Source organism: Dipteris shenzhenensis, chromosome 30, assembly GCF_047967505.1.
Source record: "Dipteris shenzhenensis isolate YYH24624 ecotype China chromosome 30, Dip_SZ_1.0, whole genome shotgun sequence".
NCBI classification, from domain to species: Eukaryota; Viridiplantae; Streptophyta; class Polypodiopsida; order Gleicheniales; family Dipteridaceae; genus Dipteris; species Dipteris shenzhenensis.
This window is the reverse complement of record NC_141625.1, coordinates 3,245,959-3,273,905: the sequence shown is the minus strand read 5'-3', so window position 1 is coordinate 3,273,905 and position 27,947 is coordinate 3,245,959. Positions and strand designations below refer to the sequence as shown.

Below are 27,947 nucleotides of genomic sequence, written 5' to 3'. Positions count from 1 at the left end.
GATCTCGTCAAGATTCTGGAATCTTGACTGCGAGCCATGCAGGTCAACCAGGTCAACGAGCTACGAGTTATCACCCTTCTCCGTCTATTTCCGTCATCCTTTCTGTCAATGCGTCCCGCATTTCCGTCCTCCCAATCGGTGTCTTCTTCCTCTCAGAACTGTGATCCTTGGCACAATGTCCGTCCCACGATAACAACCTACGCGGTACCATGCTTTCTTCCGAACAGCTAACGCTCGAAACCGCAGATGGAGCCCGTCGCCGGCATCGTCACGTCTTTTCCAGGTCCGCTCCATTTCTTTGCCCCCAGGCGGACGAAGCATCTTGCTCCATTCTCACTACCGTTTCATCACTCGCAGCTACGCATATAATTACAAGTATTTCCCCGTTTGCTTGAAGTTGCAATTCTCATGCGAAAATAGGATGAAATTCTTCCTCCATTACAGGGATGTAGTCGGCCAGCTTCGAGAGTCCTTACTCCAGGATCTCCTTCCCAATTTGGAGCCTATGATTCGAAGAGTGGTGGGTTCCTTTTTCTTCTACACCTTCGCCCTCGATCGCTGTAATGATTTCACAGAATTTTGTCAGGATTTCACATATTCTTCCAATTTGCCTGTAGTTTGAACTGCTTGCGTTTTGCTGCCAAAATAGACGCCAACGGAAATATGCTTGTTGAGTCTTTACAGGTGAGAGAGGAGACGGACCTCGCGATCGCAAGAATATTACCTGCTGCACGGTGCTTCTAAGCTATTTACAGTTTTTTCTGCAACATGCACTGGATAATCTGGCGTGATGGAACTAATTCATGTTCTAACTAGAAAGATAGAATTGCTCTTCGATTAGACTCTGTTGCTGATAATTTGAAGCTCATTGGGGGCTTTGTAGCCATTAATCTCTTGTTCTTCCGAGTCAGGCTTCGTTTTGCCAATTACACCCCTCTTGTTCTTTTCAGACAAGAACTAGAACTTCTAACAAGCTTACGACATCAACTAGACCTACAACTTCTAACCAGGACAATTGTAGGAAATCTTAAAAATATCCCACCTTCCAATCAACTCTAGTCATTTTCCAATTCAGCATGATCAACTAAGGCACTCCAAAAGAGTGATAAATGCAGCCTCATATATATTAGAAGTCCACGTCGTAGATTTTTGTAGGGCTTGTCACTTGCTTTAAGTGATATATGTAAAGTGCCACTTGTCAACGAGGAGGAGATTATATATTGTAGTAACAGAGCTGCTTTATCTTGGATTGCCATTTGACCTTTGATAAGAATTGCATTAAGTTAGACAGCTCATTAGTGCGCCTGTCTAACAGTATGTAAATAGGAATAACCTGGAAGCCGTGAGCGATTAAGGTGGCAAGAAAGTTTGCAAATCAAGGAATGGAGAGGAAGGGAATATAAGCCCTTCCTCCATGGACAGCAGACACCTAACCATGTGTTGAAGTACAGCTGAATGCTGCTCTGTTTCCAGCGCACTCTCCCAAACCCACAAGATAACTAGGACATGCAATTGCAATGATGAGTAAATTGATGTAGATACCTCAATCAAGCAAAAGAGAGCTTCCTCCACGGATTCACGTTTTATGAGAGAATCCTATTCACATCCGCTTGCACATCTAAGATGAATTGATGTTGCCCTTAACTTGATGAAGGGGCACCTTCCCTGTGATAATGTGGTGCTAATACCATGTAAGGGGCCACAAGATCCATGTACTCTAATGTGAAAGTGCACTTTTTGCCACAAGACTAGATCACCTCCTAAAGGCATGCTTCCAAGCAGAGTCTGTTGGTGGACTCGAAACTGTCGCAAACAGCTCCAGTTAAGTGCTGCCTAGAGACAGAGGGTAAATAGGTGATTGCTCCAATCTCATTGCCAAGGTACTGTTCCAGAGTTGCACATTTTGGTCCGATAGACTAGCAAGGGTTGCTCCCTTAGTATGATAGGCCCCAACACTGTGGGCTGTCCAAGGGTCTAAATAGTTATTCTGCAGACCAGTAGTGGGCGTCCTGTGCTGCCTGACTGGCAGCTGACCACTGTATCATCATGGTCGGGTCTGATAAACCCTTGGTCATCTCACCTTGGCTAATCTCATCAGCCTGGCTGGCTTTTGAACCCAAGTGTGGGCCTTGGTTGACATTTTGCGTGCCAAGAGGAAGCAAGATGGACCCTGCATGGTCACCACTCAGGTGGGCCCCAAAGAGGACCTTGCATGAGCCTGTGTAGGTACCTGTAGATCGTCCAAAATGGTCCACACAACCTCTTTCAAGCATGGTCCTCTTTCTCTGGGGTGAGACACTGGGGTACAAGTGTAATTACTGGTGTGGGCACCAATCTTTCGCAAAATGCCTATCCAATGACTTTGCCTTGTATGTAGAGCCAGAGGTAATAGCCTGAGCCAGGTTTCGAAGTCTCTTTCACTAGTTATTCTTGCCATCGTATCCTTGTGCCTTAGCACTATTATTGTAATGAAACAGAACATGGACATGCCATTTTTCTGGGGTTTTTTTGAAATTACATGTCATAGAAATGTTGTCCTTGAGGGGCAATCTATGCTATCGAAAGCTTATGGGATGATTATTTCTCTGTGGGAAAAATCATAATGCCCTTAATTTAGAATCACAGGGACAGTGCATCATTGAGCTGTCCCTTTGCTTGAACTTCCCACACGAGGAAGCACCTTGTCATGCTAAAGTTTATGTATTTCAGAAAATACAATTTTATAGAAAGATGGAGCACATACATTTGTCACCTGAAGTCAATTTGCCTCAGAAAAAACCTCAATTTGTGCTTAAGATTTGTGTGAATTCTTACAATTCTCACATGATGGCAAATAATTCCGTAAAAGCAGGTCTAACAGTGTTCAAGCTCTTTTTGTGTCCTTTTACCAAACTATCCTAATCACCCTTTTGTCAGCTATAGCAGTTTGCTTTCACACCGCATGATGGCAGAAACAATTCAGTAAAAACAGACCAAACTTCAAGGACATTTTACGTCCTTTAACCGAACTATCCCGCATTATTCTTTTTTCAGCTATAGCAGTTTGCTTTCACACCACATCAGCAACACGTGCCTTCTGTAGTAGACATGCCTACCACCATCAGATGTTGCATGTACCCTTAGAATATTCTCGGTATAAAAAGGGAAATAAGGGGGTTTTACCAGTATGTTACAAAGAGCACATAGCACCACATGCTCAGCACTTGGTCCCTTCTAATTTTTAACAAGTCTTACGTTTGAACCGTGATTTAATCATCCCCGAATATTTAGAAAACAGCAAGTTTGAGTTTCACAATGCACAGAATAACTGTCGATGGATACCGCATTTGATTGAATGCCATCTAAGTGCACGTGATGACTGAAAGAGATCTTTCCAATCATCATGAAGTCCTTGCACGCTTATATATCTGATTCAAAGTTCTCAATCTATAGATACTTGCATTTTAAAACTTTCAATCCAGGCTACTGTTGGAAACTTCTTATACTCAACCTTAAGCAATTAACAAAAATTACTTATACATTTTCGAAATTCCCTTTGGAAGCTCTGTGGAGAACCAATATAAATAGCTTGTAAAAGAAAATTTGTTGGAGAATATGGGTGAACTGAGAACTCCCAACATGGAATCCCCCAATGAGGAGAGAACGGGGTGTAAGAATGAAGGGGGAATGGTGAGGGGCTGCCATGTAAGTAGCATATAAGATTCCTTTCTGATATTTGTCTAGGTCCACCTTTGGGGGCAGATCTAGACCGTTTGAGACAGCATTGTATAGGCCATCGTCTGGGCCATACATGTGATATGTTATAGGTGTGACAGCAGGCAGCTCATGCACCTTGAGGAGGGGAACATGGTGATGTATTCAGGCCTGCATAGGGGCAGGAAGAGGCCTAACACATGGGGGTTTTATAGACCCCTACCAGGCCAGATCTGGTCCGCTCTCAGTAGGGCAGTTCTCAGACTACCACACACTGGCCTCAGCCAGTCTGTTCAAGTCGGCCATTTTTGAATGGATTTGTGCCTTGTATAAAGGCTCCCCTGGGGGTGCTACACACAATCAGCACTGCAGTCAGCTCTTCAGCATTGCACTCCCAAGCACTTACAGGGGCATATTTTGGTAGTTGCAGGGTGCATCATAGCCACCAGCATGACCAGAACATTGAGTGCATAAAGGGAGCTGAGAAGGCATCTAGCAGCTCCTTCCTAAGCCACTGAAGACATTGTTTGAGAAGCATGCATCAGAAGGACAGAGCAGGATTATTGCAACACTTGTGGCCTCAGATCTAGCACCAGTGGAGCAGTGTCCCACTGTCCATGTGATGTAGGTTGTGAGTCACCTTTTGTATTGATCTTTTGATCTATCTATGGACATATCTATTGAAGTTTTGTTTGCTCTCCTGTGCATGAATTGTTACATGCTTGAGTGCACATATTAAGTAGGGTCTAGATTTGGGTGTGATCTTGTGGATTCATTTATTTTTCCCACTGGGTTTGTGTCGTGTGAATGGATTGGTATCTGACGTGTTCTGGGGTACACAAGACTAGCTCAAGTAGCCTGGGAGGCTTAGGGCTAGGCAGGCTTGATTCTCGGGTTGACTGGCAAGGGTACGAACCAGTTAGAGGTCTTCACTATTTTTGGTGCATTGGGCCCGCGAGTCTATATAAGGGGCCTAGAGGTTCAATTCACAGAGAGCCGATGGGAGCAAGTCTTGTTCCCAACTGTTAGGTCTGATCTTGGATTGAGTTGCAGACGCGCGCCTACATCTTAGAATAGCCCAAGGCCTAGCAGCAGATCCCACGCCTCTTGTTGGCGCCACCTAGTAGTATGGGACACCAGGCTGGTTAGGATCTGGTTGGGAGTTCATGCCAGTAGCTCAGCTCGTGGCTCGGAGAGGACATCTCTTGATTCGGGATCACATCCCGTAGATGTCATGGTTGGGTGATGAGCAGCTTGCTCAGATTCCTCACGTTTGGTGTGTTCTTGTGTTTGCTTGCAGATCAGAGGATCCAGGAGAGCGTGTCAGTTGGTATCAGAGCCAACTCCTGAGGTAGGGATCTCTTTTACGAGTAAATTTGGACGTGATTTTCTCCAAGTATGCCTCAAATTCGAAATTCATGTTCATGCCCTGCAAGTGCTGGTTGGTTCATCGTTTAAGGGTTGTGGTTGCCTAGATTGGGAATAAAGGAAGGAGAGAGAGAGAGAAGGGTGAATTCGTTGCTAGAGGAGAAGGACTATGAGAGAGAGAGAGAGAGAGGTGTAGTTAGGAGGGAGTAGTGAGGTCCAGGTGGAGAGGTGCGAAAGGAGCGGTTAGACAAAGCGTAGAGCTGGGCAGACCCAAGATATCCCATGTACGGCTGGCTGCATAGGGAATGTGAGCTTTAAAACCCACGATATTTGGATTGGATGGAAAGAGCATACACTCTCTTTTTTGGACAAGGACACCCAATTTTGTATTCAATGTGATAATATTCCCTCTTCTCAAGGACCTATTGTATCTGTGATGTAGCTTTGGAATATAGTAAACACTTCTCATTATGATGTGTATCAGTGTGTTTTAATTCCGCTTTCTTCATTTGTTGTCTCTATTAATAACAAAAATGATTTAAGTGTGTTTGAACACCGTGAATTGGGAACGTTGTTAGATGAGTTCATGGATGTACTCCCTATTCAACTACCGGAAGATTTACCTCCAGAACGGGCAGTAGATCATCGCATAGATTTAGTACCTGGGCTCAGCCTATTAGTATTCCATCTTATAGGATGAGCCAACTTGAGGAGGATGAGTTAGCTTCACAGCTACAAGATTATCTGGATATGGGCTATATTCGACCAAGTAAATTTCCATGGAGTGCACCTATCCTCTTAAGAAAGAAGAAAGATGGTTCGTGGAGAATGTGTCTAGATTATAAACGATCAAATAAAGTGACAATTAAGAATCGCTACCCGCTTCCTCATTTTGATGATTTGAAAGATCATTTGGCGTACTTTACTAAGATAGATTTGCGTACGGGTTATCACCAAATCTGTATCTATGCTAAACACATAGATAGAACCACTTTCCGAACTAGGTATGGCCACTATGAGTTTGTCATATTACCTTTTGGTTTGACCAATGCTCCTGCTACCTTCCAGCAAATGATGAACAATTTGTTCCGAGATTTTTTAGGCAAATTTGTGGTCGTGTTCTTAGATGACATCTTGGTATATAGCCGAACACTCGAGGATCACATTGGACACCTCAGGATTGTCTTAGTTATTTTAGGACAACATAGGCTCTATACCAAGATGAGTAAATGTGACTTCTTTATGAAGGAGATCATTTACTTAGGACACAAGATTTCTTCTGAAGGTATCAACATTGATCTTGATCGTATCCAAAAGATTTTGGAATGGCCCATCCCTCAAACAGTGAAACAACTTCGTTCTTTCCTAGGATTTACGGTTTTTCTACGGAAGTCTGTGCGTGATTATTCGAACATCACGACACCCTTGACCAACATATTGAAAGGTTGCGGATGTAAATCTACCCAGCAGATCTCTTGGAATGATGCATTGAACAAGGCTTTTGAAACCTTGAAGCTAACTATGAAGGAAGCTCCTGTTCTTGCATTACCCGATCCTACCCGGCCTTATGTTTTAGAGGCCGATGCGAGTGATTTTGCGATTGGGGCAGCTTTGTTCCAAGAGGGAAGACCTGTAGCTTTTGAGAGTAAAAAGCTAGACGACACTCAATATCATTGGCCCACACTAGAAAAACAACTATATGCAGTTGTGTATGCTCTAAAGGTTTGGAGACACTACTTGTATGGTTCAAAGTTTCTTATATTGACAGATCATCAGTCAATCAAGTATGTGTATGATGGGTCTGAATTAAGGGGTAGAAAGGCTAGATGGGCAGAGTTAATGCAAGATTTTGATTTTGAAATACGTTATCGAAAGGGTTCAATGAATAGTGTGGTGGATGCCTTAAGTTGAATCAAGTTTGTAAATGCTATGTCATTTATGGAAATATCCTTGAACCTATTTCAATCCTTGAGGGGCTTTGCGCAACTGATAGTCATTTCAGTTCTTATTGGCAGAAAGTCTAGGATGGGAGCTCTATGGTTGACTAGGACTCAGGGATTGTGCTGAAGATGCAAGACATGGAATGGAATGGAAAGGAAAAGCAAGACTAGGAAAGCATAATGGAAATGAAATAATGCGAGAAAGAAATATACAACTAAGCAAAGTACTAACATGATCAAGAAAGGCATGAGGCTTGATAAACATGACAATGAAAGTACAATGCCTTTATAGGATAGGCACACACACTCTAAGTGTCAAATGTATATGGGATAAGTCCCATAGTGACACATGGCACTCTAGGATATAAAGTAGTATAGTACTACTCTAGAATACACTAAAAGTCACTCAAATTGACTCCATTTCCTAACACCCCCCCATGGAGGAAAGGTAAGGGACTACTGGAATGGAACCAAGAACAGAACATGACAATGATGGTCATCAAAACTGTGCATGCCGGTCTAGAACTAGATATGGCTCTCACACAATCTCAGAAGCAAGTGAGTATGGCTCAAAGGCTAGTGAGCATAAGATAGAAATCTCATCTAGCATGGCTCAGAGGCGCATCATGCATGGATGCATGATCAACTCAGAGGTCTAGGAGACCAATGTACTAACAAATAGACCTATCAAAGCCAAAAACACATGGCTCCCACAGTACATCCCCACCTGGCTCCAAAGACTAATGATGAACATGGAGCCACACAGCAAAAATATAAAAGAAATACATCATTTTAGGAGGACTATCCAAGGCAAAGGACCTTTATTGACTCAACATACATGATTTATCGCATTTATTTTTGGGAAACACCCCCAGGGCAAAGTATCCAAATATATTATGCTTTAGAAAGCAAAATCATGATCTCCATCATCCTCTAGATGCGGGAGACAGATTGTAAGAGCATGATCTTGTGTCGGCGGGTCATCTTCGTATGCATCATCACTAGTGGCGGGTGCCACCCAACTAGCATGATCCTTCGATTGTTGTTGAGCAAGCTTCTGGTAACACCCTCCGTATGACCGAGCTTGTTGTAGTAAGTGCACTTGAATGGCTTGAATGTCTTTCCTCATGCTAGTGGAGTCGATGGCCTAGGTCTCCATTTGCTGGTGGAGGCAAGTGCCTGTGTAGTATCCGCTGAATAGGATGGAGATTCTTTGTTGCGGCGATCCTTTTCAAGCAAAAGAGACACCATATCTTCGAATGTAGTCGATGCAATGCGAAGTACTTCAAGGGCATTCTCAAAGCGAGAAATCCCTTCCATACTTGTCATTAGGACAACCATTTTGTCCTCATCATCCGGGCAACACTTCAAATTGGAGAGTTGTTAAACTAAAGATTGAATTTGTGCTATATGCGAACTCAAAGTATCAGACTCTTCCATTTTCAGCTTATAAAATTGCATTTTCAGAAATACCTTGGAGTTGGTGATCTTGTTACCAAATATATTCTCAAGGCGTGCCCAAATCTCCTTTGCCTTGGACTTGAAGTCGATGTGATGAATCAATGAATCATCTAGGCAAAGCCCGATGATTGCGATGGTCCTTGAATTGTGTTGCTTCCAAATCTTTCGTGTTTGAAGCTCCGTTGATGCCTCAAGTGCTTCATCATCTTCGATGGCATCCCAAACATTCTCCTTCATGAGAAGGAGTTGCACTTTTGTTTGCCATGTGGGAAATCCGTCTCCCTTGAATTTGTCCACAAGGAGAGAGTTGGTGGAAAGCGAACCCATAAAGCTGGTAGCTAGGAGAGAGAGAAGAGTGATGGATAGAATGAAGGGCACAAGTGAGCTGAGGGAGAAATGGGGGGCTGAGGGAGAAATGGAGGGCTGAGAGAGAAATGGCAGAAATAGCGGGCAAAAGGAAAAAAAAATGACGGGCACAATGGAGATGTAGGAGAGAAAGAAATGGCGGGCAGAATACGGGTACCAACTTGCGGGCAGCAGCTCCAAGAGAATGTCAGGCAGAAGGAGCAAATGGCGGGCTGGAGCAGAGGTCAACGATGAAGAGGATGGATAGCTCCACATTAAACTAGTTGCATCATGCTTGGGCTGTCAAATCATTGAGCTCCAGAACAAAATTCGCACGCAGAAACAAATTTCATCACTTCTTGCAAGAGCTGTTACTTTTCACAGAAAACTCAGATTTCAATGATGTAAAAACGAAATTTATAGTACTTAAGGTAAACTACAACATTGCTGAAGACACAAAGCTGTGATTTTGCTTCTAGATCCGGATAGAAGTGTCACATCGTCCGTAGGTCACAGAAAGATGTAGCTGAAGGAAGGAGAAGGGAGGTGGCAGATCATGGCGTGGAGAAAAGAGCTCTAGATGGAATTGGAGAAGCCATTCCTCCAAGGGGAATGAGGGAGAGAGGCTTCAATGTCCTCGATCTCTTACCTCAACCTCTTGGAAGATAATCTAGCTCTGATACCATATGAAGATGCAAGACATGGAATGGAATGGAAAGGAAAGGCAAGACTAGGAAAGCATAATGGAAATGAAATAATGCGAGAAAGAAATATACAACTAAGCAAAGTACTTACATGATCAAGAAAGGCATGAGGCTTGATGAAAATGACAATGAAAGTACAATGCCTTTATAGGATAGGCACACACACTCTAAGTGTCAAATGTATATGGGATAAGTCCCATAGTGACACATGGCACTCTAGGATATAAAGTAGTATAGTACTACTCTAGAACACACTAAAAGTCACTCAAATTGACTCCATTTCCTAACATGTGCCACCTACGGTACAGGCGACGAGAGGTCAATGGATAATTAGGAATGGCTTGCTGTTTCGGAATGGAAAGATATGTGTGCTAGATGTTTTGGATCTTCGATCCAAGATTCTCTGGGAGTGTCATGATGCTCCTATTGCTGAACATCTAGGTATACATCAGACTGTGTCTCTTGTGAAACATACCTAAAACTATGTGGTAGGTTGCCGGGTTTGTCAAGTTACTAAGACAGAATGCCTTAGAAGCGCGGGTTTGTTACAGCCATTGCCAATCCCGGGTAATAAATGGGAAAGTATTTCTATGGATTTCATTACCGGTTTGCCTAGAACACACGGTCATGACTCCATTTGGGTCATAGATGATCGTCTGAAAAAGATGGCTAGATTCTTACCTACTAGATCCACCATATCAACTGTTCAGTTGGCTCACGAGTTTGTGGACCAATTGTTTAAGCTATATGGTTTGCCTTCTGACATAGTCAGTGACAGGGACTCTAAGTTTACAAGTAACTTATGGACACTTGTTTTTGAGAAGTTGGAAACTAGATACAATCCTTTTGAGCTGCTGAGCTCCCTGTCCTACTGCTTCTTGTTGCCCTCCGTCCTGCACCCCTCTCCCCTCCCTCCTAGCCCTTCCCTTCCCCTCCCTCCTCCTCTCCCTGCCAGCCCCTCCTCCAGGGCTGCTGCCCCCTCACCCGCTGCCTCTCCTGCTCCCTTCCCTCCCTCTCCCGCTGCCCTCCCCCCCGCTGCCTCTCTCGCTCCCCTCCCTCCCTCCCTTGCTTCCTACCCCCCGCTACCTCTCCCTCCCTACCCCCCCTACCTCTCCCTCCCTACCCCTGCTGCTTTCCCTACCCCCTCGTTGCCCCTCCCTCCTTACCCCCTGCTCCCCCTACCCGCCCCTCCCTCCCTACCCCCGCTGCCCTCTCCCTACCCCCCCGTTGCCCCTCCTTCCTAACCCCCTACTCCTACTACCCCTTGCTCCCCCTACCCCGTCTCCCTTTCCCTCCCCCGCCCCTACCTTCTGCCCCTCCCTCCCTCCCTCTGCCCCTTTCTCAGCCTCTGCCTCACCACCTCCATCCTTCCCTCCCCCTCCCCTCCTTCCCTCCCCCTTGGGGTGAAGGATGTGAACACACCTTACAACCGAAGTGGACTCGGGGTAGACAGCAAGGCAAAGGTAGGACCCGCCTCAGCTTCTTCAGCCTCTATCTCTACCTCAACCTCAACTCCCGCTACAGTGTCAGTTTCGTTTTCAGCTCCACAGCCTCAGCTCCCTCTATCTCTATCTCTACTTCGACTTCAGCCCCCGCTTCAGGCCCAGCTCTAGTTCCAGTCTTAGCTCCCTCTACATCTATGATCAGTGACATACTCATGCCCATGGCGCCGGTTGTTGTTCCCTTCCCCTCTTCTCCTGTTACAACTCTCGCACAGCTTATGACCCCTACTTCGGAGGTGTCATAAACTTTGCCGCATTACGCTTCACTCTCCCCTCTCCCTCTCAGTCAGCCCACCCTCCCAGACCCCTTTGGGACTGCCTCATCCATTCCACTGTCATCTCTGTTCCTCACTCAGTCACCGTCCAGTTTCTGGATCAGTCCCACTCTTTCATGCCATAGTCACCACAGTTTCAGCATGGACATGGGTGGGCTGATACACCAAAGGCCCGTGAGACCTTGCTCACGGAGATACATAGTTTCCGTGAGCGTGAGATGGAGCTGACTCGCTTTGCACGGGAGCAAGTCCGCTTCAACCAGGAGCAGCAGAGCCGCATCATACAAGAATAGGCTAGGGCCATTCGGGAGCAAGCGAGTCTTATTCAGGGACTCAGACAGGATATCATGCAGCTCCGACAGGAGGTCATAGCCATGGGGGGGTGTTGGAATATGAAGCCAAAGTGAGTCAAAAATGAGTGTACTAGGTGTCTAGGGGGTGTTTTATAGTCTAGTGAGTCCTACAGATGCCACGTGTCATATTGGCAGCTATCCCATATGCATAGGTGTTCATATGTGTGTGTGTGCTCTTATATAAGTGTTGTACTTGTCTACTGTCAAATCAATCAAGTATCAAGCTACAAGCTCTTTGGTCTACATGTGAGTACTCTCATTTTTGTTCATTGCTCGTCATTTCATTTCCATTTCATTATGTCTCCTTTTGAGTATCACTTCCTCTCTCCCTAGCCTACCCTCTCTCTCTCCCTCTCTCGACCATGTTCCTTCAGCTGGATCATTGTCTATTTACTAGTCTGCACATCTATTTGATGCACATAAGTTTAAGAAGTTTGTGATTCCACTACCACACACACACTATGTGAGCTCCTAGGCTATTCTATCAGTCTTTTGCTGTGCATACCCTCTGTTGGTCCCTTTCAAACATTTTTTAATATCACGATGAAGTCATTTGTCTACTCATTTCTTTAGTTGTGATTTTCTCAGGGCAGTATGCCTTTTGAAAACTCTTACTAAGAGTTATTTGGTAGTTGTCTTAGTCTTTTGTCGACTTGTATGCGAAGCTCTTTGCTTTAGACTTTGTAATTTGTTGGCAGTACACAATTGGTTTTGAAAACACCCATTCTCAGTTTGAGGGGGGTGTTGGAGGCAAACTTAAATAGGGTTGTTCTAGGATTAGGTCAAGGGGGCTGGTGGATACATTTTCCATGTGGAATGTTGTATGTCTTGCATGGAGAGCTTGGAAGATTACCTCAACCTATGGCTGCGACCTTGTCTCTGATTGCAGCATGATTGTGGAGGGGTATCTGATCAGCTTCTTGTGGAGATTTCATTGTGATGATCATAGGCTTGTGATGGATGCTGGTGGTGATGCTTGTTTCCTCTTATCCTTTGAGGTGCTGTATATGTACTCAATGGCTCGATGTTGTGACTCTGTTGTTTGGTCATCCGAGATGTAGTCCTTTGCAGAACTTGGAATACAAACTTTGTTGTGTAGCAGATCTTTCTGAATTGAGGAAGTGGGGGAGGCTGAAGAATCAAACTTGGTTGCCTTCACCCCTTTAGAAATCAACGAAGACAGAGAGCCTCTTTTCTTCTTGCAAACATAGTCAAGGGCAAGAGAAGGAGATCTCTCAGAAAGAGAAGGAACAGGGGAAGAAAAGATGAGAGGGGCTGGAGAGGCTGTAGCAAAGGCAGATGGGGTAGATACAGAGGGGCTGGAGGTGGACACGGGCTGCAACGGGCTGTGTACAGACAGCAGAGGGATGGGAGAAGAAGAGGAAGAGGGCTGTATGGAAAATGGAATGGACGGAGGATGTATGGACTGCAGGAGAGGCTGTACGGGTTGCAGTGGGGAGGGGACAGACAGCAGAAGCTGAGGCTGCACGGAAAGGAACAGGAGGGACTGAGGTTGTATGGACTACGGAAGAGACTGTACGGGCTGTTGCAGAGGCTGTACAGAATGCACCAGAGCCTGTATGGAATGCAGCGGGGAGGGGACATGCAGCTGTGGCTGTACGGAAGGGAACAAGAGAGGTACGGAAGGGGAAAGAGCAGAGGCAGACGGCGGGAGGCCAGCAACAAGGCAAAGTGGGGGAGCAGAGGAGCTCACCATCACTCCTCACACACACTGCACACACACACACACACACTTTTTTTGTGTGAAAACTGAGTGCTTTATATTACAAGATAGCTAGCCAGAAAAAACTCGTAAGCGGAAATAGTACATCAAGCAAAAATGTCCATGTAGGACAAATATACATCTTGATCTATGCAGTGGGTTTGCAAACAATCGAAGAGCGATTGCTACAAGGAACGATGTAAAAAGAAAAAAGTAGAAAAGTACACACACACACACACACACACAGATGTGATATGAGATCATATGATTGTATCAAAGTCCATGTGAGACCCTTTAGGATCTATGGGACCAGTGATCCTTATCAACTAATAGTGATTCCTTACATCCAGTTAGAGAAAATATTACAGACTTGAAGTGAGTAATTGTCAAGATAGCTTATGTGCTAGTTCTAGTACCTTATTGCGGTGTACCGAAATCTCTTTCAAGTAGCTTTCTAGCTTGTTGGCTGGCTGCCCCAGCAGATTTTCTAATTATCTCTGCTGCCCCCATAACCTTCTCTAATGTATGCATAGGCTCTACATCTTAGGAGTACATGCTGCTCATTTTCTACCTCCATTGTGGGGTAGATTTTACATGTGCTCTCCTCTCTGGGGATCTTGGGTCTTGCCCACCTACCCCCCTCTACCTCGAGATCATGTGAACTTTTTTTTCTTTTGTAGATTAGATGCCTTTTAATTATTGATATGTCTTCCCCTAGGTATTTCTGCATTCCATAGCTGTCCGTTGAGTTAATTTCCTGTTTGTAGAACTGCATTTTTGTCCCCGGGTTTTCCATAGTTTCTGTAGCATTTTTAGTGTCACTATCTCCCTATTTCACATGCATCTTCTGTTATATCAACAGCTGTTATAACCCATGATTTCATCCACTGCATTCGCTCTCTATGCCAACCCATGACTTGTGTATCTTCCATCGCCTTTTGTGGTATCCTCCTGGCATCCATTTTCTCATCGTTGTCGAGGTAAGCCATGAATTGACATAATGCTTCTCCTTCTAAAGGTATCATACCTGTTCTAGCCAGTAGGATGGGGTAGGGTGTCTGTGTCTTAACCCCTAACTCCCCTATTAGGAAACATTTATGTAAAGTTTCTATTCTTTCCTAGTATATACTAGAGGGCCAAGGTGCCCAAGCTGGCCATACATATAGGATTACTGTCTGCAGAAGCATGGTGTACATAAATTTTCTCATTTCCCAATTGTTGGAACATGAAGTCAAAGTGGGTGTTCTAGGTGTGTTTGTATAGTCTAGTGAGTCCTAGACATGATACGTGTCATATTGGGAGTTATCCCATATACACTTTGACTTTCTAGAGTCTAGTGTCACACTATACAATATTGTACTTGTCTAGTGTCACAGAAGAGTCGTCTACATCAAGCTTTTCTATCATGTGAGTATTTTGGTTATCATTGCTTTGTACTTTTCATTTCCTTTCATTGCTTTCTAGTTCTTCCATTTCGTTTCCATTCCATTCTCCCTACCCTGTGCCTTCTTGTGGTATCAGAGCCATGCTCCTAGCCCCGTCTCTCATTCCGCTTCGAAGAGGTTGAGGTGAGAAAGGCCAATGAAGTTACTCTCCCTCCTCCTCCTTGGAAAGCTGCCTCTTCTCTTCTCCTCCACTCAAGCCTCATCATGAAGATCGAGATGCAGACTTGGAGGAGTTGTCTGAGAGGTTCATGGGCTGCTCATCACCATTGACTGCTTGAAGATCTCTTAGAAAGCTGATTCTTGCTCGTGATATGTTGGTGCTGTTTATAAGACCTGAGAGTGGTGCGACATTCATATTCAACTCTGGAGGCATAATTTCGACTTGAATTCTTCATCAAATTTGTAGAGAACTTTCAACTCTATATTTTTGCCTTTTACATTGATTTAATCCGAGTTTTCAGTCACAAGTTATGGCTTCTTCAAGTTTTGACGAAATTGAGTTCGTGATGGAATTCCTGCTGCCTGTTGCTATTATAAGTGATGTATCTTTTGAAGAAGCTATATTCCAGTTCTCAAGATGTTGCTGCAGCCCCATTTGATATGGAGTCACTCTCATGTATCATCAATATCTTTGCATTGCTGGAACCCTTCTTTGCCTGCTACCTTTTCTCTGCCTGCCATCTACCTCAAATTCCGTCGCCATTCTCTGCCCCAACCTGCTGCTCCCTGACAGCTGAAGTTGCTACTCCAAGGCCCGAGGTATTCCACTACGAGTTGAACTCTTCAGCTTGCTGGTCTTGCAATGGTACTTTTTTTCCAGCTATGGAGTCTTCCAAATGAAGTGTTACCATTGAGAAGTTCTCCGGGAAGAACTTTGCAACATGGCAAGCCAAAATGCGGCTTCTACTTATGAGAGATAATCTATGGCTGATTGTGAATGGGAAATCAAGGAAGCCTGATGATGATGAAGAGAAGCTTCTCTGATGGCAAGCTCAAAATGACAAGACAGTCTCTTTTATTGGTTTGGCTCTTGCTGACACTGTCATTCATCACCTTGATTTTGAGCTCACTGCCCATGAGTTGTGGAGCAAGTTAGAGCACTTTTTTGGCAACCAACCAGTGCAACCAAAAAATGCATTTCGGGGCACCGAAACACTAGTCAAAATGTTCTGGCAAAATGCCCGAAACGTGGTGTCATGGAAAACACGTAGGCTGTTAGCCACCTGTCTTGGAAAAAACGTAGGCTGCCACCTGTCACCTGTAGGCTGTAATAGTGTATTTGAGAGCTCTTTTGAAAGAGAGGGAATTTGGAGGTAAATATCTATTCAATATATATAGTTTATGAAAAAACACATTTTCTACCACGTTTCTAGGCGAAATGCCTGTCAAAACCTAGAAACGTTTCTTGTGACACTGCAACCTACTCATCAATTCCAAGGTATTTCTTTGCCAAGAGCTCTTTAGGATCACCATGAAGCATGAAGCAATAACATCTGAATCACATGGAGTCCCTCATCACACAACTTGTTGCTTTGAAGGCCCCTGTACGTTCATGAGAATGAACATGTTTTGATTACAGATTTTCAAACAATGTTTCAAATAAGGGAGGATTATTGCCTTGCAATCATAGCACAAATCTCGAGGAAGATGAAGAGTTTGTGAAGCTAGATATAGATAAACATTTACTATTGGACTCAAACGTAAAGCCTCTATGCTGTAGACACATAAGGAGAAGATGATCAAGTTGATGTCTTCCTCTCAAGCATTGGAGACATTCCAAAGTACCAGGAGATCATTCCAGCACTACGGGTAGCAAAGATGTCCTTCCATGGAATGGTGGCCATGCTACTTGACCATGAAGGGTATACCGATACTCCTGACTCTACTGCATTTTTTTCAAAGGGTAAAAGTAAATTCAAACCTCTCAAGTGCATATACTGTGGGAAGCTTGGTCACACCGAGGATCATTGCTTCAAGAAACTTAACAAGCAACAAATCAAAGACCATGCCAATTTGGTTGCGGCCGTCCATAGTGAAGCAAAGGAAGCAGATGAAGACCGGCCATCATTGACATATGTTCTCACGGCTCACATTCAAGATCTCTCTTTCCATCCAGAGATCTATGAGCCTGATGATCGTGGCTTTGCATTTTAAGTTTTACATGAGCTTGATGTACTTGGGTACTCTGCCCTAGGTAGTCTCCCAAAAAATTGATGTAATAATCTTCGTGAGTCATTGAGTCAATAAAGGTTCTCAGTCTTAGATCGTCCTCCTCAAATGATGTTTTATTTCCTTTACAAGTGGTGTGTGGCTTCCTACCATGTCCTGTTATATGAAACCAGGGGTGATGCATTGTGGGAGCCTTTCTATTGGCTTTGATGGGTCTCTTTATCTGGCTTGGCCGAGTTCCAAGATGTTGGTGCATTCTCTAGACCGATGTGTTGGTCAGGTAGCCATGCTTCATCTGAGCCTCTGAGCTACTTGGGGTGCACAGAGTAGTAGACTCCATTGTCATGTCCTATTTTGGGTTCCATTCCAGTATTCCCTCACATTCCTTCATGGGGGGGGGTGTTGGTGAGTCCCTTAGACATGCCACGTGTCATATTGGGAGTTATCCCATATACACTTTGGCTTTCTAGAGTCTAGTGTTGTCATGTGCACGGATTAGTATCTGACGTGTATTGGGTACACAGGACTAGCTCAGGTAGCCTGGGGAGGCTTAGAGCTAGGCAAGCTTGATTCTCGGGTTGAGTGGCAAGGGTACGGACTATTTATAGGTCTTCGCTATTTTTGGCGCTCGGGGCCCGAGTCTATAAAAGGGGCCCAGGGGGTTCAGTTCTCAGTGTGCAGTTGGGAGCAAGTTTCGTTCCCAGGTGCCAGGTCTGTTCCTGGATTGAGTCGCGGACGCGCGCCTGCATCTTAGCATAGCCCAAGGCCCAGTGGTAGATCCCAGGCTTCACAGCGCCACCTGGTGGTATGGGACACCAGGCTGGTTTGGATCTGATTGGGAGTTCGTGCCAGTAGCTCAGCTTGTGGCTCGGAGGGGACATCTCTTGATTCGGGATCACATCCCATAGATGTCACGGTTGGGTGGTGAGCAGCTTGCTCTGTTCTCACGTGGTGTGTGTTTGTTTTGTAGATCAGAGGTTTCAGGAGTGCGGGGATGTGTCAGTTGGTATCAGAGCCAGCTCCTGAGGTAGGAACTTCTGATGCGAGAATTTTTGACAAATTTTTCCTCCATGTATGCCCTAAAATTCGAAATTTGTAGCTACAAATTCTGCGTGGTTCCTGGGTTATCAAGGGTGGACAGTTGGTAGGGAAAAGGTAGAAGAAAGGAGGGAGAGTTTCGAAATTCCTGAAGGGGGCTGAGAGAGAAGGATGTAGGAAGCAGGGAGAGAGCAGAGAAGAAGGAAAGAGAGGCGTAGTAACTGAGGGGGTGCGGGGAAGGCGGAGTTTAAACGCTAGGGCTGGTACAAAAATTCGGCTAGGGCAGGGAGAGGCGCAAGGTGCAGCGAGCAGGGTGCGGCCACCCTGAGAGGTGTGTTGCTTTTTTCGAAAAAGCACCACCCTCCAAAGTTGGGAGGGTGGGCCTATTTTGGAAGCAGGGCTTCCTAATTAGGCTGCCCTGCTCCCTATATAGATGGGCAGGGTACCATCCCAGCCATAGCCTTGCAAACAGCCTCGCTGCGCCATCGTGTTGCGTGACAGCCTGCACCAGCCCTACGTTAGCTAGCCGTACACCTGCGCCAACCCTACGTCAGCCATCCGTACCTGCGTCGCCAGCCGTCGTACAGCCTACGTCAGCCGCTGTACGGCCTGCGTCAGCAGTCGTACGGCTTACGTCAGCCGCCATACGGACCGCGTCAGCAGCCGTACAGCCACGTCAGCAATCCGTACGCTGCATCCGATAGCGGGTTCAGCCAGATTCCGGGATTCTTGTGCTTCCGGTTCGCCAGTTTTCAGCATCTTCTTCCGTCAGCATCTCTTGGGACGGTTTTCCTCTGCTCCATTCTCCTTTTCGCTTCGATTTAGTCAGTTATTTCTCTCAGTTTATATTCAAATCAGATTTCAGTTATGTCTGATTTTGCAAATCCCGAGTTCACCATGGGAGAGCAGGATTTGGATTACACTCCTGTGGGAGAGGAGGATCAAGGTCTTTATGATGACCTGATTACAAAAAAGGCCTTCAGTGAATTTACCACTGCTCTGGATGGAAAATTCGAGCAGGTTAATGCAAATCAAACGGGGTTGACACAGCAACTCCACGGGATTCAGGCGACTCTCACTCTTCTGGCTAGCACGGTGCAGGCACTCACGCATGTGGATGCCATGGCTTCAGTGCTAGGCCCGAATATAACTCCAGACCCTTTTCCGGGAGATCAAAAGTCTCGAATGAAGGAGGTAGTGGACACTTGGTCACACAAGTGGCAGGTACACTTTCAGTTCCACCCATACCCAGATGAGAAGAAAATCCAGCTTGCAGTGGGTTTCATGTCAGGTAAAGCGTTGCTATGGTGGAAAGAACTCCAGCCTAAGCCCGATACATGGACAGATTTCGAAGGGATCTTCAGGAAGGAGTTCCTGAAGAAGGAGGATGATTATGATATCGTTGGCAAGCTTAAAGCCCTCGTTAAACTTGTCCTTTGAAGTTTATCTTCAAAGATTTCAGGATCGGCAGACCAGGGCCACAAAGATGGATCCAGTGACCTTGTTAGGTTTCTTCGTTGATGGTTTGCCAGATTCATACAAGTTGCAAATAAAGAACAACAAAGGCATAACGTTGCAGGAGGCCATGAATTATGCGCGCATTTATGATGATACCATGGCCGGTGCCAAAGCAACTATAGTTTCCGACACGAGTGGAAAGAACAAACGCAAGTTCTTTCAGCCTACGACTGGTACTGGGGAGACGAAGTCTACGGACAACGCCTCCAAGAAAAACTTGACTCCAGCAAAGAATGGTAAAGCCCGTTTCCTTCGTACTTTGAGGCTCAAGAAAGAAGGACGTTGCTTCTATTGCGAGGATCGCGGGGCTACACCAAGAATGAGTGTCCAAAGTCTCGATGACAGGTATTTTTGTAAATGTCATTACCTGCCCACTTTCTTGTAATTGCACTTTCAATACTTCGTTGTTTGGTTCCCATGATCTTTTCCGAGTTTATGGAGAAGTTATGGACCAACAGGTTCACATTCTCTTTGATCCGGGCAGCTCTCACAACTTTGTTAATTACAAATTTGTGCAGAAGATGGGGCTGTCCACAGTACCTAGCGATCACACCTATGAGGTGCAGCTTCCAGCTGGGAAGCAGTTTTGGGATCGCAAGGTTGAAGCGCTTCCTATCCGGATTCAAGCCTACACAGGGGTTCTCACGTGTTATGTTATGCACTTGGAGCATGTAGACTTGTTGATCGGAATAGAGTGGTTTAAAACCCACAATATTCAGATTGGATGGACGGAGCATACACTTTCTTTTGTAGACAAGGACACCCAATTTTGTATTTAGTGTGATAAAATTCCCTCTTCTCAGGGACCTATTGTATCTGCGATGCAGCTTCGGAATATATTAAACAATTCTCATTATGATGTCTATCAGTGTGTTTTGATTCCGCTTTCTTCATTTGTTGTTTCTGTAATTAACAAGAATGAATTAAGTGTGTTTGAACACCGTGAATTGAGAATTTTGTTAGATAGTTTTAAGGATGTATTCCCTGCTTAACTGCCGGAAGGTTTACCTCCAGAACGGGTAGTAGATCATCGCATAGACTTAGTCCCAGGGGCTCAACCTATCAGTGTACCACCTTATAGGATGAGCCAGGTAGAGGAGGATGAGTTAGCTACACAGCTACAGGATTACCTGAATATGGGCTATATCCGCCCAAGTAAATCACCTTGGGGTGCACCTGTCCTCCTAAGAAAGAAGAAAGATTCTTCCTGGAGAATGTGTATAGATTATAAACGATTAAATAAAGTCACAATTAAGAACCGATACCCTCTACCTCGTTCCGATGATCTGATAGACCGTTTGGCCGGAGCGAAGTATTTCACTAAGATTGATTTGCGTACGGGTTATCACTAAATCCGTATCTATGCTAAACACATAGATAGGACCGCATTCTGAACTAGGTATGGTCATTATGAATTCCTCGTATTACCTTTTGGTTTGACCAATGCTCCTGCCACATTTCAGCAGATGATGAACGATTTGTTCAGGGATTTTCTGGGCAAATTTGTTGTCGTGTTCTTAGATGACATCTTGGTATATAGCAGAACCCTTGAGGATCACATAGGACACCTCTGGATTGTCTTAGTTATTCTAAGACAGCATAAGCTCTATGCCAAGATGAGTAAATGTGACTTCTTTATGAAGGAGATCATTTACTTAGGACACAAGATTTCTTATGAAGGTATTAGCATTGATCTGGATCGTATCCAGAAGGTTTTAGAATGGCCTATCCCTCAAACTGTGAAACAACTTCGTTCTTTCCTAGGATTCACGGTATTTCTTCTGAAGTCTGTGCGTGATTATTCACATATCACGGCACCCTTGACAAACATATTGAAAGGTCGTGGACGCAGGTCTACGCAGCCAATCTCTTGGAATGATGCAATGAACAAGGCTTTTGAAACCTTGAAGTTTTCTATCAAGGAAGCACCCGTTCTTGCACTATCCGATCCTACCCGGCCTTATGTTTTAGAGGCCGATGCGAGTGATTATGCAATTGGGGCAGCACTATTCCAAGAGGGCAGACCTGTAGCTTTTGAGAGTAAGAAGCTAGACGACACTCAATATCGTTGGCCCACACTCAAGAAGGAACTTTATGCTGTAGTGTATGCTCTTAAGGTTTGGAGACACTACTTGTATGGTTCAAAGTTCCTTGTATTGACTAATCATCAGTCAATTAAGTATGTGTGTGATGGATCAGAATTGAGGGGAAGGAAAGCTAGATGGGCAGAATTAATGCAAGATTTTGATTTTGAAATACGTTATCGTAAGGGTTCGTTGAATAGTGTGGCGGATGCCTTAAGTCGAGTTAAGTTTGCAAATGCTTTGTCATTTACAGAAATATCCTCAGGCCTATTTCAATCCTTGAGAGGGCTATACGCAACTGATAGTTATTTCAGTTCTTATTGGTAGAGAGTCCAGGATGGGAGCTCCATTGTTGACCACGACTCAGGGATTGTGCCACCTACGGTACAGGCGGCGGGAGGTCAGTGGATGATTAGGAACAGCTTGCTGTTCCGCAATGAAAAGATTTGTGTGCCGGATGTTCTGGACCTTAAATCCAAGATACTCTGGGAGTGTCATGATGCTCCTAGTGCGGGACATCCGGGTATACATAGGACTCTGTCTCTTGTGAAGCATACCTTTTATTGGCCTAAGATGCGTGCATTTATTGAGAACTATGTAGTAGGCTGCTGGATTTGTCAGGTTACTAAGGCAGAACGCCTTAGAAGCGCGGGCTTATCACAGCCTTTACAGATTCCAGGTAATAAATGGGAAAGTATTTCCATGGATTTTATTACTAGTTTGCCTCGAACGCGCAGGGGTCATGACTCTATTTGGGTCATAGTCGACCGTTTGACAAAAATGGCTAGGTTCTTACCTACTAGAACAACTATTTCAGCTGTTCAGCTGGCTCACGAGTTTGTGGACCACTTGTTTAAGCTGTATGGTTTGCCATCTGACATAGTCAGTGACAGGGATTCAAAGTTTACAAGTAACTTTTGGACACTTGTATTTGAAAAGTTAGAAACTACTCTAAGTATGAGTTCCTCGGATCATGCACAATCCGATGGCAGTACAGAGAAGGTCAACCAGTTGGTTGAAGACATGCTTCGGGCATATGTATCTAAGAGACAGTCTTCATGGGAGGATTATCTACCTATGATTGAATTTGCTTACAACAGTGCAAAGCATTCTAGTACTGGTTACAGTCCTTTTATGCTTATGTACGGGTTTCAACCTAAGTCACCAGTAATGGTTGGATTAAAAGGAATTCAAAATGATGCTGCTAAGAACTTCTTGCTAGATATGCAAGAAATGTTGCAGTTTGCCAAGGAGTCTATTAGAAGTGCCCAAGATCGGGACATATTTTATGCTAATAGACATCGTTCACCTAGAGAGTTCTCCGAAGGAACGATGGTATATTTGCGAATTCCGAAGGAATCCAAGAGCCTAAGTACTGGTTTGGTTCCGAAATTATCCCCCAGATACTGTGGCCCATTCAAGGTCATTAAAAGAATTGGACCAGTTACATATCGACTAGAATTGCCTCCTGATGTTAAAGTACATCCAGTCTTTCATGTCAGTAGACTGAAAGAAGTATTGGGTGCAGATGATCAACTTGTTTCTCCTCACGAGATAATAGAAGTTACAGATTTGACTTTTATTCCACACAAACCTGAGTGTATTCTTGAATTTCGTGAAAGACAGATTCGAAATAGAACTATCACGGAATACAAGATCAAGTGGAAGGATCGTGTTGAGGAGGATGCAACATGGGAGACATTACAAAACCTCCAGAGAATATTTCCGGGTTTTATAGCGAACTCAGGAGTGAGTTCTTAGAGGAGGGGGAGTATGTCATGTGCACGGATTAGTATCTGACGTGTACTGGGTACACAGGACTAGCTCAGGTAGCCTGGGGAGGCTTAGAGCTAGGCAAGCTTGATTCTCGGGTTGAGTGGCAAGGGTACGGACTATTTATAGGTCTTCGCTATTTTTGGCGCTCGGGGCCCGAGTCTATAAAAGGGGCCCAGGGGGTTCAGTTCTCAGTGTGCAGTTGGGAGCAAGTTTCGTTCCCAGGTGCCAGGTTTGGATTGAGTCGCGGACGCGCGCCTGCATCTTTGCGTAGCCCAAGGCCTAGTGGCAGATCCCAGGCTTCACAGCGCCACCTGGTGGTATGGGACACCAGGCTGGTTTGGATCTGATTGGGAGTTCGTGCCAGTAGCTCAACTCGTGGCTCGGAGGGGACATCTCCTGATCACATCCCGTAGATGTCACGGTTGGGTGGTGAGCAGCCTGCTCTGTTCTCACGTGGTGTGTGTTTGTTTTGTAGATCAGAGGTTTCAGGAGTGCGGGGATGTGTCAAGTGTCATACTATATAGTGTTGTACATCAAGCTGTTCTATCATGTGAGTATTTTGGTTATCATTGCTTTGTACTTTCCATGTCCTCTCATTGCTTTCTAGTTCTTCCATTTCTTTTCCATTCCGTCCTCCTACCATGTGCCTTCACCAATTCCACAGATGTGCCTTCTTGCATTTATTTTGGAAACCACATAGAGCTTTTATCTCCAAGAATGGCTTGTAATTGTCTATGTGACTAGTACTTGTTTGGCTAGCTAGAAGACCAAGATAAGGTAATCAATCTTGTCTCCCATTTTCCAGCATGGGATTGATCTCTTTCCTGTAAATTTCCATTTGCTCTCCTGGTTCATGCGATAGCTTATCCTACATTTTTTTTGTTAGCAATACTCTAAATTATTCCTCTTTGCCAAGAAGATCTATCACATTTATCCCCCAAAATTCCAGCCATGTAATTCCATCTTGAACTAGCCATTGTCTTTTGTTGCATCCATACGCTATGCGGGAGTCTATTCAGCTTAGCCACTGGATTAAGGTATGATTGTACTGACATAGTGCTTCTTCTTCCAATGGTTTCCTCCTTGCCTTTGCAAGAATGATAGGGTAAGGGGTTTGTATCTTAATTCCCAACTTTTCCATGAGGAACGTTTGCTGGTTTTCACTCCACACTTGACCACATTGTTACAATACGAGCTGCAACAGAGGAGATAAGGGTAAGAACAAGGCATTATACTGTACCACCTCTTGTGATTAACTTGTTCTTGAGTTTGATCCATCTACTAGGGGCCTTGGCCAGTTCAGGTAATGCCTTTTCATACAACCTGAATGTGGCTTGAGGTACTTTCAGTTTCTCTATCCTTTTCCATAGTGCAAAGGTGCTGAATAGAAGGGGTCACACAGGGATTCCCGCTCTCACCAACTCTCTTTGGTCCATTCATTGATGAATTAGAAGAATTATGAGATCTCAAGAATGCAGTTAAACATCCCAAATACAAATAACATGACCATTGGGACACCGTGAGCTTTTTCTTTCACTAGAGTTTTAAAACAATTATAAATGGAACATCGGTGGAGAAAAGAGTTATGGGAGGCTTGAAGGCCCTACACAGCTTTCAAAACAAATGCAGAAAGTTGCACTTGTGGAACTGGGAGAAGAGAAAGTTTCTGTATACATGTTCTTCCACCCATTGCTGATCTTTTGCTCTAAAATGGTTCCATAAGTCCTAACAGATCTGGCTGAAAATTTGCAAATGCAAGAAAAAACACTCTAACAAAGCTGATTGGGAAATTCTTTGCAACGTCCACTCCCATGGTTGTCATGGGCCATGATGGTCCCTACTGATCCAGGCCTGCAGCTCCAGCTTGATTTGATTGTTTGCATGCTATATCTTTGCAAGATGTTTCTTTTCTTCTCAGCTCACATGTATATCGACCTGTTCTTTTCTTTTCTTTTATTTTTTTCAAAATGCATGTATATCACCTGTTCAATCTTGTTCTCAGATGGTACACATGTTGCACAAGCATGCACAGACTATTCATGTATGTTGCTGTTGCAATGCTTATTATTTCCCTTGGCATTCATGTCACAGACCACGCCAAAACAATCAAATAACAGAACCTCCTGCAAGAACCCTGCTTCTGCAGTTCATAACTAAGCCTACCCAATGGTTGTTTACACAAAGCAAATTGGAGGGTGAAAATCATAGTACCATTGGTGTGAGGTTGCTGGATATTAATTGTGGGCAGCCTGTTACCACGGGCCCGGAATCTAAAGTTAAGTTGGATGTTGTTCCTTTGATGGGAGACTTCAACACTCCAGATGAGGAGGACTGGAGTGCAGAGGTGTTTGAATCCTTTGTGGTGAAGGAGCGGGATGGAAAAGGACCTCTTCTTAGTGGAGATCGAAATATCATTTTGAGAGAAGGATTAGGTACACTGGGTGATCTACGTTTTACGGACAATTCAAGTTGGACCAGATCAAAAACGTTCAGGCTTGGAGTTAGAGTAGCAGCTGGATACTGTGAAGGAATTCGTATTCGTGAGGCCAAAACACGTCCATTCCAAGTAAAAGATAACAGGGGATCAGGTATCTTACTTCTCTTAAATTTCAGGTGGTGTAATAGCACAGACATTCTAACGATATGAATGTGGGTGCAACTATTAAATGAATCTCCTTCTGTTCCACTGGAAATATGAGTAGATGTTAATGTCTGAAAATGTACTCATCAACATTGATTTCCATTTGGGTAAATACAAAAGAACAAAATGATGGCTAAACCTGATAAAGAGACAAGGTGGTGGCCCAAGTCACATCCACAAAAAGGAAAAGACAAGGTGGTGGCCCAAGTCCCATCCATGAAAAGGAAGAGACTGTTAAACATTCAATTGAACCTGTGTGCTTATAAAGCTCATTGCAAAGGTCATTTCCTGTGATATCTAAAGGATACAGGAAGCACGATACACCAGACCTTGAGGATGAGGTGTGGCGCTTGAAGAACATTGGCAAGGATGGAGAATACCATAAGAGGCTCAACCATGAGGGAATCCTTACTGTTAGAGATTTTCTGAAATGCTACCGGATGAATCCACAAAATTTGAAAAATGTGAGTTTAGCAAGATTTTTTTCTTTTGCAAGTCATATTGATGAGTTAACGCAGCACAGTATTTGTTATTCCCCATTTGACCAGAACTGTGTACTTCTTGTTTCCTATTTTACCGGACCTGTATTATCCCAGGTGTTGAGGATGCCAGCTGAAAAGTATAAAAATACTACAGAGCATGCCAAAAATTGTGTTCTCGGTAGCAGATTCTATATTTACTATGTGAACCATCATCCATATGAGGCTGTACTCTTCAACGAAGGATATGAAACTGTTGGTCTGATTGCATTGAAGAAATTTGTGCGCATTGAATCAGTAAAGGGAGTTGAGATGGTGGGTGTTATGCTATTTTTACTTTGATCTAGTTTATCTTTGTAAAGGATTGTTTGGCGACCCTTGTGAGGGTGCAAGAATGTTAGTGAGTTTCAATACTCGGCTGTGCAGGTTCGAGTGGATGCCCTCATCAACTGTGCTTACAAGCACTGGGACACAGACGTGTACATTACAGAAGAGCCTTTTACAAATACTGATGTGGTTCCAGAGCCAAGCTGTGAAGTTCCTGCAATCATAGCAGGTATGCTTTTTCCAGGATTGAAATCATGGCAAGTGGCATGTAAAAACACCTTCAAAAATTTTCATCGTTTTATGCAGGTAGCAAACCACCAAAGGATCTCGACACAAACCTGGGACCTCTTTTTGAGCTTGGATCTTCCAGCATGGCTGTCAATTATGAAGAGCCTATTCCATCCTACCAAGTGGGCGATGCAGATTTTCCCATGATACTTGATGGTGGTGCAATTGACCTCATGGAGGGACACGCTCTAGGAGAGATGGAGGGATTCATACGGGGAGAGGTAGAGGCAGTGACAAGAGAAAGTGATTGGGACATTGATCAATGTCTTGCACTGCCTTCATTTGTGAGTGAGAAGCAACGACAAGATGGATGGTTAAAGATCAGGACTCTCATTCGCTGTGCCATCTTCATGAGAAGTGCTGTTGCTGCTGCACCACCACCTTCTCACCACCAAATGTAAGGAAAGAACGGCAACTCAGAAGTCACTATAGGAAGACCTTGGTATGATTGTGTGTGGTTGCTTAAGTCTATGTACTAGCAGCACCTTAGGTGGTCTGGAGCTGGCTGCCCACGTTTGATTCCCCCGGGAAGCTCCTCGGCTGCTACTGCCTGTCAGTGTAAAGGCCACATGTAGTTTTTCCTCATAGTTCCTCATAGGTGTGTGAGTGGGGGGTGTGATCATTTTTATGGTGATATGGATGATAAACTTTATAGTCAACCTTGTGGGTGTCATTTTAGAGGGTGGGGAGAGCAGATGATAAGGGAAGAGGCTAGAGCTATCACCTTTTATGTGAGCATTGTACCTTGGATTCATCTTCATTCATCGCCCATCTATATTATTAAGCTTGCCTATTGTTACTGTATGCACCATTTTGCA

General features: G+C 44.4%; 1 protein-coding gene across 1 annotated transcript; it reads left to right on the top strand.

Annotated features, from left to right (window-relative positions):
- The first annotated feature begins 15 nt into the window (after positions 1–15).
- LOC147881613 (calmodulin-binding protein 60 D-like) lies at positions 16–27,947 on the top strand. The gene is made up of 8 exons (XM_087402125.1): positions 16–283; positions 445–520; positions 685–734; positions 25,486–25,982; positions 26,339–26,499; positions 26,632–26,829; positions 26,941–27,070; positions 27,148–27,947. The coding sequence occupies exons 1-8, from the start codon at positions 210–212 to the stop codon at positions 27,528–27,530; spliced, it is 1,569 nt and encodes a 522-aa protein (XP_087258251.1). The 5' UTR covers positions 16–209; the 3' UTR covers positions 27,531–27,947.